General features: G+C 36.4%; 1 protein-coding gene across 5 annotated transcripts in view; it reads right to left on the bottom strand.

Moving 5' to 3' along the window:
- The window catches only part of LOC132696097 (breast cancer anti-estrogen resistance protein 3 homolog), a 105599-nt gene that overhangs the window by 69579 nt on the left and 20608 nt on the right, over nt 1-15412 (bottom strand). For all 5 annotated transcript variants that reach the window (XM_060660711.1, XM_060660707.1, XM_060660708.1 and 2 more), the window contains exon 3: nt 1401-1673. In XM_060660711.1, coding sequence (XP_060516694.1) covers nt 1401-1673 — 273 coding nt within the window. The remainder of the gene's footprint in view (nt 1-1400; nt 1674-15412) is intronic.

Below are 15412 nucleotides of genomic sequence, written 5' to 3'. Positions count from 1 at the left end.
CATACGCAGCACAGGATACATTGGGAAGACAGGACAAAAAACATCATCTAACCTAAAAAATATGAAATAGTCAACACTACGACAAATAAACTCATCAGCTCTTGCCGAACATTATCATGAAATAGGACATAAAATATTATTTGACCAAGTTAGAATCCTTGCATGTAATCAATTCTTTTACTCAAGATAAATCCGAGAGTCCATAGAAATCTCCAAATAATCAAACAATCTTAACCACTACCTTCACCTTTCATCAATAAAAGAATCAGTCATCCGAGACAATGCCATGCCAATGCCAGTTTATAAATCGGTAAAGAGTAAAATGCAAGCCAGCTTTAGTGAAACTCTGAATAAGCAAATAGGATGATTGGCGAAACGTCAGCAAGTTTGATGCATCAACACCTTAGGAGGTATCCAGAAGATTTGTAAATAGCATATGTTGCAGTGAGTATTTTGTTTTTTTCAAAAGTTTATCTACAACTAGCAGGTCAAAAAGAAGTCTCTTTCGTGCAATATCGCTGGCTTTTCCCCCGAGGACAAGGTTATAGGAGAATGCTGAGAACGCTAATACGTAGTAAACATTTCTGAGTGTCTGGGCGGTGAGAGACTTTTTAAAAAAAAGTTAACTTAAAACGTTTTTATTGAGTTTTAGACAAACAAAGTCGCTATTCTGCCACCAAGAAAGTGGGCTAGCATTTCCCGACCAGAAATTTATCGGTCTTCTCGGATTTAACATCTTTTTAACTGGGTTGACTGCAGTTTTGCACCATTCTCTCACATAAGAAAGCATAATTTGTATATCATACAACAGAGTTAGACGACATTTACCGGATATAAAAACTGTTGTAACTTTGGATTATTTTAAAACTAACCCTTTGGAAATATAGTCTGGCAGATCACGTACAAATAGCACGAAAATCAGGGGCACCAGGACATTACTCTGGGGAGTACCTACCTACCTCTAGATCTTCGATTTGGAAAATTACGTTTGTAATGCAGCTTTTAGTTTAAACAAGATACTCAAAATTGACATAGGGCGATAGTTCTCAATGTTATTGGAGTGGATTATATTTTATACACGGGACCATTCAAAAAAATGTTTTATTTGATGTTTCTGAAGCTACGCAAGGTATCATTTAATATAGTTAGTGAATCTCAGATTCAAGGATCAAATAGCCACCTATAATTCGAGCTCCAATATGTAAAGGCAGACGTGTCATAGTGTCTAGCTGCTAGACCTTGCCAATGATTCTTTAATAAGTGCAGATATGACAACACAAAACTATACAAAAAGCTCCGGGGAAATCTCAAAAATTTAGAGGTTATTGTTTGTGTGGCAAAAAACAGTTACGTCATTGCTTATTGCCTGGAAAAATACACCCAGCCATTTTGGAACCTACCATGGTACTTGGCTCGGAGACACGTCAGGCTGCTGATGATGGTGGCCCGATGTGAGGACTTTTTGACGCCCAGATCTTTGATATCAGACTCGGAAAATTCCAGCAAGTCTTCGACGCCGCGGAATTTGTGGAAGAGGGAAGCGTACTGCTCCAGATCCAGGTCTCTGAGCCACTGGCCGATGTCTTTGTGCTTAGGTTGCTGCTCGACGCCATTCGTCTTCTGGAGTCTGGACTTGCGGAGCGGAAGGGAACCGAATCTGCTCCAAGTGAGGTCTACAACGAAAGCGCATGCGTTAATTTTTGAATCACTAGCGTCTGAGCCGCTCGTGAGCTTGGTTCCCGAATTGCATATGTAGTAATCACCGACAACGGCATGTCGCGTCAGAACTTAAATAAGATTTAACCTTGCTTATTTCATGGTACTTGGTATTGTTATATTTTTAATGAGGTTGTGAAATTACTAATATTGTGGAAAATATTGCATGAAATTCCAGTTTTCCGAATGTCAAACATTTTTCATTAAACTGCACGCGCCTTAACGATATAAAAAATATTTCCCTGGTTCGGATAATACTCATTGATAACTTAAGTAGTTTAAATAGGCATATTAAAACAATATATGATCTAGACCATAATCTTCAAACTCAGGTCAAAACTATAAAAATAATTAAAAATGTGCTAATTAAGTAAGTACGAGCCTTTAAAATATTCTTTTATTAGCGGTACGAAACTCACCAAATGCATTAATGGTGTATAGTTGTTCCCCATGAAACTCCTCCTGGAGTCGATGAAATATTGATTGATTCAGATAAAAATGATTACAATTATTACACAACTATCTACAAAATCTAGTGCAAATATATCAGTTGAAGACAGAAAAAAGATTCTTTTACAACAATATCATGAAACTAAATCTAGTTCAAGTTCAAATAAATTCTCTAACTCTACTCAAAATAACCTTATTTCAAGAAACCTTTGGCAGATGAGTCAAATTTTTTCAACCATGAATATCTAATTTAAAATGTTTGGCATTTTGATCTAGAGCATAATAATAATTATTTTTTGATCTTGTACAATATATATCTGAAATTTTTAGGTCAAAAGGTTGGTTAGTGTCAGTGTGTCCATATTTGGTGATGATTGTGATGATGATAGAGAGAAGAACGGTAAAATAAAGGAAGTTTTAGAAAATTCTGTTTGCAATAATGAATTTCGTTCAGTTTGTTATTTTATCTATTTTGGTTTTTCATTCTAAAAGGTTAACCCGACGCACTTCGCAAATGTGAGACTTTCTAATTAGTGCGAACAGTTACGGCTAGTGGGAAAACTTTTAAGGTGTTCTGTAATACTTCCAAAAAAACCTACCTTAACCAAAAACAAAGAATTATTAATTTCATTATTATTTGTTCATGACAAACTTCAAACGTTCATTATGTTTCGATTTGTTTATCCATTTGCACAATAAGCAGAATCTAATTGAGCCCTAGTATTCGTCGACGCTAATAACGCAAATTCCGTACAATTATGAAAATTAAAATTTAGAATTTTCATGTTTTTCTATTTTCAAAATTAAATGCTCTAGATCGGTGACCCCTATTTCGGACCAAGCTCTACTGCCACTAAAAAGTAAGCAGGACAAACAATATAGAGCATTTTTTATACACCACAAATCTATTTATTTTTTAAGTAAATGTGTTTAATCTATTTTCATGTACAAGTTTTTCCTTTTTTCAATAATATCTGGTAATGCCCCACTTTTTGCTTTTAATTCTTTTCTTTATATGAATACAGTAGAGCTTCGCTAATCCAAACTCCACTTATCTGGATTCTCCAGTAATCCGAACAAAATTTAAATATTAATTATTTACATTATGTATTCTATAATCCGGATTTCTTATGTATTCCATAGTCCGGATCATGTGTTCTTCGATAATTGCATGCAGCTTTTATGGTGTTGTATAGGTGAATCCCCTAATTAATTAAAAGCCGCAAAAGACGAGTCGAGATTTTCTTAGAGGTTAAACATCATGGCACCAAAGAGAGCACACGAAACTTTAACACTAGCGGGAAAATATGATATTTTAGAAAAATTAAAAAATAGTGTTAGTACGTCGACTATTTCGGATATAAAACAGAAAATCTGGGCAAATAAAGAGTTATGTATGTTGTATAGCTAGCATGATTTTTTCAGTATGTAATGTAAATTTTGTTTTGAGAGTTTTGAAACGACAGAAAATCAGAAAATAAATATTTTTCTTGTTTTATCTTTTGACATTTTGGGTTATTTTATTATTATTTATCGTATGGCTCTAGAAGTGCTATATAATAGGTTACAAACAAAATTCTTATGAAAGGTAGTTATAAATGACAATTAATACAAGTAATGTAAAATACAGTAATACGCAGGTGCATGCGTGCAACCTAGCGGTATGGGAAAATCAAATCTACAGGTCCAAATCCAGTTCAGATAACCATGCAATGGCAGCTGGGCTTGCATCAGTAAAGTCTTTCCATTGTCCAGTAAATCTTCTCAGTGGGCAGTCTTGGACTATATGCGTTAATGTTTGCTCTTCAGCTCCACAGTCACATGCTGGATTGTCGGCAATTCCCCATTTGTGCATCGCTGATCTCGTCTTTGCATGTCCAGTTCTAACTCTATTTAATAGGGACCATGTTTTACGAGGTAGTTGCATCCCTGGGAGCTGTTTATTAGGATCTTCTATGTTGTGTTGATTGACATTGCTGTTATTCCATACGGATGTCCATGATTCAGAAGCGTCGTAGGTTTTTCCTGGAGCAAGTGCTTCCAAGTTCCATATTGGGGCCCTTGATTTCAGTCGATTCACACAGGGTTCATCGATTACCTTGTGAATAGGCCAGGTTCTTGGCTGGTCTGGGTGATTTATCTTTTGCCATTCTTGGAATGTAGCCTGTTGTCTTCGGATTCCTGGGGGAGCGATATTTGATAGTACGTGGAGCCATGGTAAAGGAGTCGACTTCAGTGCCCCTGTTACTCCCTCATGGCTTCATTAAGTTGGGTGTCAATCTTATTTACATGAGAGCTTCTGCCCCATACAGGAGCGCAATACTCCGCTACAGAGTACACAAGTGATTGTGTTGCAGTGCGTAAGGTAGCTGCATTTGCTCCCCATGTGGTGCCTGCCAATTTACGTATGATGTTGTTTCGGGTTTTAAGTTTCTGGCATGTCAATTCAAGGTGCTTTTTAAAGGTGAGAGACCTATCGAGGACTACGCCTAGATATTTGGGGTGTTTGTTGTGTTTGACTGGTTCTCCACAAAACGTGACATTTAGTTCTCTGTGCGCCATCCTGTTATTTAAGTGGAAGGCACATGTCTCTGTTTTATTTGGGTTCGGGCGCAGTCTCCATTTTTGGAAGTATTGGTTTAAGGTTTCTAAGTCGGCTGTTATGGTTGTTTTTCCTTCTTCAAGGTGTTTATTTTGAGTGGCTATAGCCATGTCGTCTGCGTAACAAAACTTACGAGACGTAGTATTTGGGGTGTCACTTATGTAAACATTAAAAAGTAGTGGAGCCAGTACTGAGCCTTGAGGGAGACCGTTTTTAATGTTTCTTGATTTGCTACTTGATGTGACTAAAGTGACCTTGAAATAGCGACCTTTCAGCATTCTTTCCAGTAATCTGGTTAGTATCATGCAAGGGATCATTTTCATGAGTTTCAGGATCAGCCCATCTATCCACACTGTGTCGTAGGCTGCGCTAAGATCGATAAAGGCCACTGATGTTTTTAGGCCTTTCTGAAACCCTGCTTCTATGTAAGAGGTGAGGGCCAGTACTTGTTCGCAGCAACTACGGTTTGGTCTGAATCCTGCTTGCTCATGCGGTAGATGTTCATTTATGATAGGGCATATTCTGTTGTAGATCATCCGTTCCAATAGTTTATAACAGATGCACAGCAAGGCTATAGGGCGGTAGTTTGCTGGGTTTTCAGGACTTTTTCCCGGTTTGAGGATAGCGAGAGTGTGAGACATTTTAAATTTATTTGGAAGCCGTGCTGTATACAGTATGTCGTTAAAGAAGTCTTTAATCCATGTTCTTGCTTTTGGGCCTAGGTGTTTAATAAATTCAGGGAAAATGTTGTCGACGCCAGCTGCTTTCCTTTATTTAAGGCTTTTTCTAGCAGTGTTCACCTCGTCGTTAGTAAAAGGGGTTGAAAACTGTATTCCTCTTCTGATCTAGTTCGTTTTGTACTGATGTCATGTCCTCTTTGCTTATGGTTACGCACTCGGCTCTTTCTTTGATGTGTATCGCAATCTCATTTGGCGATACTGCTGGTTTGGGGATTGGTATGTGGGTTGCAGCCCCCCGTCGTCTCAATAGGGACCAGCTTTTTCGACTTGAGTGGGTAAAATTCAGGTTTTCTGTAGTTTCTTCCCATCTTTTCCTTCTTTGTTGATTTAGAGATTCCAGCAGTCGACTCCCCACTTGAGGATTATTTGTTTCCCTGTACTCTAGATATAAGTTTTCTGTATCAGAATTCCAGCATGGTATGTAGTGTTTTCTATGTCCCCTGGGAATATTTCTCTTGGCCGACGCAATCATGAGGCCAACAAACCTGGTGTAGTTTCCGACTTTAGGTTGAACAAACCGTATATTTGATTCCATTTCTCTTTTGTATGTAGGCCAGTCCGCTTTCCTGAAGTTCCATCTTGGCTTTTGGACTGATTCTATCAGTGGAACCTGTATACCAATGGTTACAGTGACTGGACGGTGTTGAGTTCGAGGGAAACTAGGAAGCACCCTCCTCATATGTGGCAAGGGGGTTCGTTCCTCATCAGTGGAGACAATACATAAGTCAGGGTTGGTATCTGTCTGTCATCGTGCTGAGCGGAAGGTTTTCAGGTCTTTAGCGTCATAAATGAGATATAGATCTTGTTCTTCAATCCATTGCATCAAGGTTTCTCCATTGTCGTCATTAGTATTGTATCCCCAGCTGGTGTGGTGGCTATTGAAATCCCCGAGAAAAATTGTTGGGGTGTTTTCATTTAGGAGTGGAGGATTTGGCCATTTTTGGTACAAACTGTAAACTCATAGGTGAGTGAATTCCTCTAGACTAATGTTATCGTCTCGTTTCAGTTACATCGAAAATTGCACCGGCCCGTAAGAACACTCTGCGCAAAGGAGACTACCCTCAAATGGAGACGGAGTTATACGAGTGGTTTATTAAGCGGCGGGAAAAACATATAACCATTAGATCCCATATTTTAAGAGAAAGGGCAATACAACTTTATGCAAAATGATAACAACTTTAACGCAAGTAGAGGTTGGGTGACCAAACTTAAAAAGAGACATGCTATTCGTAACTTCAAAGTTAGTGGGGAAAAATTATCTAGTGACCCAAGTGTTGTTAAGCCTTTTCTTCAGAAATTAACCAACAAAATTAGGGAGATGCAGGTGGAACCAAATCAGCTTTACAACGCAGACGAATTAGCACTGTTCTGGAAAATGTTGCCAGATCGTACTTTGGTACATCATAAAGAGAATTCGGTACCTGGGCGTAAAGTGTCTAAGGAAAGAATAACTTTTGTTCCTTGTGCAAATGACGATTGATCTCATAAGCTAAAGTCTATGGTTATTGGCAAATCAAAAAATCCGAGGTTATTTAAGAATTGTATCATTCCAGTTAAATATACCAATAAAGCGTGGATAACTTTAGCTCTATTTGTCAAATGGTTTCACGAATCTTTTGATCAACAAGTAAAATGTTTCAGAAAGATAATAATATGAGCGGCAAACCACTTTTACTGAGTGATAATGCTCAAAGTCATTCAACAGAAGATCAATTGATCAGTGATGATGGAAATATCACCTAATACCACGCCCTTAATTCAACCGATGGATCAAAATGCAATCCGGCTCATCAAAATGTTTTATAGCAAAACCTTATTAATTCATGTGTTATCTTTTGAAGAAACTGACATTTGCAGCACTCTAAAAAACATGAATTTAAAAGATACGGTAATTCTGCTGGCTAATTCATGGGATAAAGTAAATCCTGATGCAATTCCCAGTTGTTGGAACGGCACTTACCGCTGTACAGAAAGGGTGACAGTGAAGAGGGTGACGATGGAGGTGTTTGAACTGATCTAAATATTAAACATGAGGAAGCTATTCTTGGTTTTGGTACATACAGTGGGCAGAGGAAAATGATGCTGAACTGACTGTTTTGTCCATCTTACGAACCATGAGAGAACGCGCAATGCAAGCAAGACAATGCAGTATAAAACAAACAAAACTTACAGATTTTTTAAAATCTTAGTTTCATAAGTTCTAATTGTTAGTCTCATTAACATTTACCGATATCCGCATCGACACGTTACATTTTACGATAATGCAAACCATTTATTTGCATTATTTTCGTTGTCGTTCTATGTCGGTAGATGTAAGAAGCTTTTAATCCGGATTGCCTCGGTTTTTATAAATCCGGATTACCCAAGCTTTACTGTAATTAAGAAATCTTTTCTTTTCCTTTCCGATTTTACCATTTTTTATTATATTTTATTATTAATTATATATTTTTCGGTAAGTTCTTAACTTTTTGGGAGCTCTGCAGCATTGCAGTCCCTAAGTGCGATACTTCAATGACATCAGAATGTCTTCAAATTCGTCATAAAAAATCCAGCTCGTTATTTGGAAAACAAAGTTAATTAGAGTTACAGAAAGTGAAACGTTCTTAATAATATTTATCAACACAGGCATGTTCTAAGTAATTATTTTAATCTTTTTTTAATATCTCGAAAGTAGAGATATGTATGCTTGGGGACAACCCCACTCCTCTCCCTTTTGTGGGCGTGTCCTCCTTACCCACGACTCTCTAGCTCCTCCCCCTTTACCCATAATCCCTTGAAACTGGCCCCCATTGGATAAGCAAGCACCAATGGGGTTTAATCAATCTCCCCACCTCTAGTTTGCGATGGCGGCGAAGCCAATCAGAGCCCAGATATTTTCCCACCCGTATGAAAAGCAATGGCGTCAATGAGACTTGTTCATATTGTTCGCGTGACCATCTGCACCCTCTAGCGGTTCGAATGTAAACTAGTGTCCCCTCTTGCAATAAGATTTTCTTTAATAAGGTAACCCCACCTAGTGAATATTGACCATAACATTTATTTTAAAAACATATAGTTCTGCGAATGTGTACCCAGGCGGGTACAAACTGTACTTTTATTGCGCACAAAGGACAGGGGAAATAAAGACGAAAAGTATTGGATTTCTTTTCTCGGAACTGGAAGCTGGCAGGCACCACCATTAATATCTGCAAAACAAAAAAAAACCTGGTTAAAATTTTCATTAATAAAGTAGGATATTAGAAACCATATACCTTTTTAATTAATAAGCCATCTACCGTGCGTTAACTTCATACATATTTCCGCATGCTTCTGTTTTAAGGTATCGTGAAATATTTGACTATTTATCTGGGAAAAGTTCATATGTCGAAAATATTATGTGTATGTGGCCGTGGTAGGCTTTCTTTGCTATTATAATTTTATTTTTATTATTTAATATTTACAAAATTAATTTATCTATCTTATTGATGATTTTGATTTTCTTTGCTATTTTTATTATTTGTTTTTATTATTTAATATTTTCAAAATTAATTTATCTATCTTATTGATGATTTTAAGATATCGCAGTCAACTTTACTATTTCATCAATTTGTTTTATTTATTGCTGATCTTTGAGGATAGTGTACATACTTTTTTTCGTAACTTATCTGTATCTACCCTTTAATTTCCTATCAAGCCATAAAGCAAACTCGAAAGGCATCTTAACTAAAAAGTCATATACTTTAAAGCTGCTGCGACTACTACATGAAAGTGTGTTTCTATGGCAATTTCAACAACAATGAAATCTGGACGCTTATACTAAATACTGTAATACTCTTCTCTGCTAACGCTCTAGGAGACGCTAGTTGAACCCTGTTCAAAGAAAAACTTCTACAGCCCAAATAACCTCTCTGAACCACACTTAAGCACATCACTCTTTCACTGTCTTGCAGCCTTTAGATTAATAATCCGTACTAACTACGAATGCCATACACGAAACGTTCTCTTTCTAATTTTTTTTCTATGCGCTACATTAACGAACAGGATCTAAACTTTTCTGTCTGTGTATTTTGTTAGCCACGTTAGAAAAATTAAAAAAAAAGGTATGCGAACCTAGAGGATATTTTCCATATTTTTCACAAATGGTGACAACAATTAATGCAAGTATTATTTTTAATAATAATCCATCTTTCGCTATGACACGAAAACATCGATTTTTTAATTCTAACTTTTCTCATAGAGCTTCCCTTTAGTCTCTATCTGTTCTTTAACTAAATCCCCGCCTTTTTGAAAAACCAACCTCTAAAAATAGTTAATTTTCTCTAATTTAAATTTGTACGTTTTACGCAATATGTGTGAATATTTTTGCTAGAGCATTTAGTTACTTAGTACATGTCCTAATCAATATTTTAAAAATATGATTCTAATGATACGTGTTTACGATTTGAAGATAACGAAACATTCCCCAGTTTTATAAATGAGAGCTCACCGCCAAACTACCAAACATCACAGTACAAGTTACCGTACTACGCCCCCCTGGACAAAATCAGGTTAGTCAGCGTCATTAATTCTACCTGCGTTAACGAATAGCGTATTTTTAATTAAGGTTTAATACGCAGAAAATATAAGCAACAAATAATTGCAATGAAACTCACTAACATCATAAATTATTAAAAAAAAATTAGAACAGTTGGAATTTACTGGAGTAACCAATTTGGCACTAAAAATGGAAATTTTCTATACTCTACTTGGTGCCTACAATAAATTTTACTATTATTTTTAATGCAGAGACACAACGATTTTCTAGTTCTGAATTTGATTAGGGGTATATGACCATAGTTTACGCCGACTCTAAAAGGCATGCAGTCTATTGTTTTTGAACGCCCCATTTTGTGTATTATGTTCAAAACAGAGACTCTCTGGGCTTACGACTACAGCTACCAGCTACTACTTTCAATAATATTAACACAAAAAAAGTAGGTGGCATTTCTATAATACGTGCAAAGTTTATGTGAAACTGACTGGAAGACAGAGTAATGCACCAATATGTTACTAAACATATTTCGATAGAATTCCGTAAGAGCTTACCTCCAAGTTTCCTCATTTAGTCAGTCAAAGCATCAAATGGGAAATTCCAATCCAACATATGTAGTGGTGGAAATATATCAATCGCCTACGTTACCGATGGTACCCGACTGTCTCAATATTCCTGTTAAAAAAAAGAGAGGTTCTATATTGCCATAAATATGTGTTTTCCAAATTTTACCTGAATGGTTCGTGATTCCTTATATATGCAGTGTTGGCAGCAATGTGGCGACGACTACGCTGAAACTTTGCATATCTCGTGTCCCCATGACTGGTCTGTTTCATATATCAAACCTCACCTCGCACGGGTTTGAACCTCCTTTAAAAAAAAAAACAGGCAAGACTTATACTTATCATATCAAAGTAATACGAGGAACTTATATTTTATGCCAAAACTTATTTCATCACCTCCAAAGGGGAGTATGGGTTTCTAAAGTATGGTAGGTACATCTCTTTCATTTTTTAATTAAAAAAGTGACACAATTACGCGACGTAACTCGATCCGGATCGTTAACGCGTCTCAAGATGGGGGTTTAGAGATGCTGAGGTCATTAAATTGATTCACTAATACCAGTACACACTGAAACCCCTTATTTCCAAAATAAAAAATTGTTAACTGTTAACACAACAAAAAAACTATTTTCTCACCAATTATATTTCTGGGTCGTTTTCAGAATTTGTCCAACGTAGAATCCCAAGAGGATAGGGCCGCAATTTCGAAAAATGTTCATGTCTCCCCACTATGCATTTGTACAAGAAGCAGGGCCGGATTAACAGCAATTATATTCTTGTCAGTCAACATACAGCCGCCGATTGAATTCTCGGATTCTGCTTTACTAGTTGCCATGGTCTGTCAAATATGTTACTTAAACATTGTATATTTTTTTTTACAAATAAGATACCTTTCCTAAAATAATTCCGCCTTTGTCAAGTTGGACACGGGCACGTCTGTCCGCTTTGAAAAGCGCAGGCGTATGTATCTTCCAAAATGATCCAAGCAGGCTCGGATTGCCAGCAAATACACAACTCGCCGATTCAATTCTGAGATGTTGCTTCACGAGTTACCATGATCTGTCAAATATTTCAATTAAAAAAAAATCTATTATTTAGCAACAATATACCTTTTTAAAAATAATTTCGTCTTTTTTCAAGTTCAACAGGACACGTGTGTTCGTTTCAGTTGGACAAGGGCACGTCTGTCCGCTTTGAAAAGCGCGGCGTATGTATCTTCCAAAATGATCCAAATTGTTAACCTTTTTTTGATTCCTCGTTCCCCGATTCAATTCTGAGATGTTGCTTCACGAGTTACCATGATCTGTCAAATATTTTAATTAAAAAAAAATCTATTATTTAGCAACAATATACCTTTTTAAAAATAATTTCGTCTTTTTCAAGTTCAACAGGACACGTGTGTTCATTTCGAAAGGTTTCGTAGTCTGTAGCTCTGTCGAATTCTCCAAAATTCGTTAAACCTTCAGATATTTTCAAAATTTGTCCAACGCAGACTTCCACTCACGCAGTTTCGAAAACTTTCTGGTCGCCCCGCCATGCATTTGTACACGAAGCCGTTCTGGACTATCAGCAAACAGCACATCCGTCATTTTTCTTCTCGGATTCCGCTTGACGAGTTACATCGATCTGTCAAATATTTAATGTAAAACAATCTTATCTATTACTTTTACCCAATATTAAGTACCTATTCAAAATTAGTAGCGCCTTTTCGAGTTCGAAAGGTTTCGTAGCCTATAGCCCTGCCGAAATGGCATTGCATTTGTACACGAAGCAGGGTCGGATTGTAAGCAAACAGCACCCCCGGTCACTTTTCTTCTCGGATTCTGCTTGACGAGTTACATCGATCTGTGGAATATTTAGCGAAAAAAAAAATTATCTATTACTTTTACCAAAAATGAAGTACCTTTTTTCTTTAAAACAGTTCGTCCTTTTCGAGTTTGAAAGGTTTCGTAGCCTATAGCCCTGCCGAAATGTCATTGCATTTGTACACGAAGCAGGGTCGGATTATCAGCAAACACCACAAGCGTCACTTTTCTTTTCGGTTTCTGCTTGACGAATTACATCGATCGGTCACATATTTAATATAAAAAATATCTATTTTACCAAAAATACGTATTCTTCTAAGATAAATTAGCTCTTTTCGAGTTTAAGAGGACACGTATGTCAACTGTAGGATGTTTTATTATTATATTTTCCAGTGTCTATAAATTAATAAACAACAGAAGCTTCCGAATACAAAAATTTCAACATGAGTTTTTTTTCTTGAAACTTAAAAGTTCTAACCCCTAAAACCATATTTTTAATACGCTGGCGGACGTATAACAATCCCCAAAAATTACCATATTTAAATTGTTACTATTGATATATTTCTATTCCGAACTTAACTCAATACATGCAAAAAAAAACTAGCGAATGTTATTTATTATCTCCGATGGGTGGATGATTGAGAAACGTTTAAATAAATCTAACTTTCTGTCTCTCTTTTTCTATATAGGTCACTCATTCTCTCTATCTGTTACTTTCCACAATCCGAATTTACACTTGGCCCCCCAAAAATCTTGTAAAATTTTATCTGCTTAACTTCTTCGCGTTGTTCATATGGCTGAATTTTTTGGGAGATATATCGTGCGTTATTTCTATTAAAATTCTGTTTCCTTTTTACCTACTTCAAAAACGTAAGCGAGCATTTTTGGTTGTTTTATTAAACAAAAATTGATACTAACCAAGATCCGTATCTCCGACCTCAGCCTCCTTTGATCACTCCCCAATTTTTTTTAATTAAGTATAGAAACCTCGTCGAACATATACATAATACTAGGTCAAAATGTTACGCGGTTACTCATTAAAGTCGCAATTCCGAAAGCTTCTTACCTATCTTTTTCCAGTCTTTTTTGTTTTATTTATCCGTATATGAACACACACATTGAACACAAAACTTAAACTCGTTGGCGATATTGCATTAAGCAACAAACGCGTATAACAGAAACGAACCCTTAACACAAACGCTTCTTTAAACTTCGACTGACACGTGAAACAACCCGCATTCCTACGAAAGGCAGGTAAACCAAGCAGGTCAAATTTTAAGCTACCCTCCAGTGTGGTCGTAGGTTGGGGCATAGTAAATAGCGAATACAACAAAGCGGTAATTTATAATAATTTAATTTGCATTTTATTTAACTTAAGTTGTTTTGTAGAAAATGAGACATTTCTACAATTAATCAATATACTATGAGTACTTTTCCGCTTAATTACTATTTTTGAGAAACAAAAGGAAACGTTAGATTCCATTCAAACTTTTTCGGTTTTCATGATATCTCGCGTTTATTTAGAAGCTAATGGCCTGTGGCCTTAACCAGACGTTTCCAAAGCCTGGTTTGATATTATGTATATAAATCTTAACAAACACGAAAAATAGAGTTATATTGCCACCGAAAATCTGAATTTATGTTTAAAAATGTAACTTCCCGTATTTAAACTATTGCCTGCATTGGCGCCTATATTTTATAGTTTTTTTTTTGTATCCTATTTTTTTTTGTTTTGCTTGCAAATGTGTGTCCATTTTTCGGGTACTGAATTTTTTTTCTCAAATTATTACAAATTACTCAAAACGGAGTTAAAAAGAGACGAGGAGAAAAGGGTAGAACCCTTATTTCTCCGACATTGACCTCCGATGTTTATAAAAATTGACGCCTTGACACCCTCCCCGTGAATATTTTACAAAGGATTTTTAAAATTTAACTTCCAAATAACGCATACTCTCGCCTAGTGTCACAGTTTTGTGCCCCATTTTGCTATGGTTAGACAGGTTTATTCTTGTACATTGTCGGGACAAAAGAAGCATCTCCTTCATCCAAATTGACTTTTTCATACCTAATATAACAGCTGCCGGGCATCATCTCGCCTTAATTGTTTCTATTGAATTAATTTTAGTTACAAAAAATTAGATGATCGTCAAAATTGGCATAAAAAGATAATCAAGATTTAATTAAAACAAGAATATGCACAAAAGAAAAGAGATAAACTCCGACACGGGAAACAAGGAAATATCGCTGAAACGGCAACTGATCTAGCGCGCGCCTTTTTTAAAAATAATAATTTTTCAAAAGAATTCTAGGCTAAGCTAAATACCTGGTGCAACAAAATATTGAAGGATCTTCATGATCCTACCTGTGAGCGAGTAGAAAATTATTTGCAAAGAGGATAAAGGTATATCTTAATATAAATAGTTTCACTATTGATAATATGTCCCCTTTTAAAATGGCGCATTATTTGATACGTACTTTTTTCTTGTCAGAGCTTGTCTAAAAAAAAAAAATCGGGATGGATGGAGGTTCTCCGTCAGGTTTTTTTCCTGTCGAAACAAGTATGTGCGGCGTTCGCTTTGGATCTGGGGGAATGGGTGGGGTTATACATATATAAGCTATAAGAAATTTTAATTTTTTATTCAGTTTCCACTCATACAATTTCGTGATAAGTGCAGAGTGAGAAAAATGTCCGAAGTCGAAAATTATCCAACGCAAGCATTGGATTCGTGGGGAAGATTTGTGGTCAATGCGGAAATAATCCGCGAACAAAAATACATTTACGAGGCAGCAATTACGCTGCCGGAATTCGGACTAGAAATTACCTCAGGTCTTAGCCCAGCAAGAATCTTCGCTCCGGCAGTGAAAGTGAGCTTTATCCCCTACGTTTTGGCGGAGAAAAGAAGCATTTCGTTCGACGAGATAGACTTCACAGAATTAATACAACAGCTTCCATTGTTATTGTTAGCAGGCCCGACTGGTAAAGTTATGTATTTAACCTGCTTCAAACTCAGCTGTCTACAATGTGA

This window comes from Cylas formicarius, unplaced genomic scaffold (genome assembly GCF_029955315.1).
Source record: "Cylas formicarius isolate icCylForm1 unplaced genomic scaffold, icCylForm1.1 PGA_scaffold_1__22_contigs__length_36826433, whole genome shotgun sequence".
Taxonomy (NCBI): domain Eukaryota; kingdom Metazoa; phylum Arthropoda; class Insecta; order Coleoptera; family Brentidae; genus Cylas; species Cylas formicarius.
The sequence above is the reverse complement of the archived record's forward strand: the minus strand, read 5'-3'. Positions and strand labels throughout refer to the sequence as shown.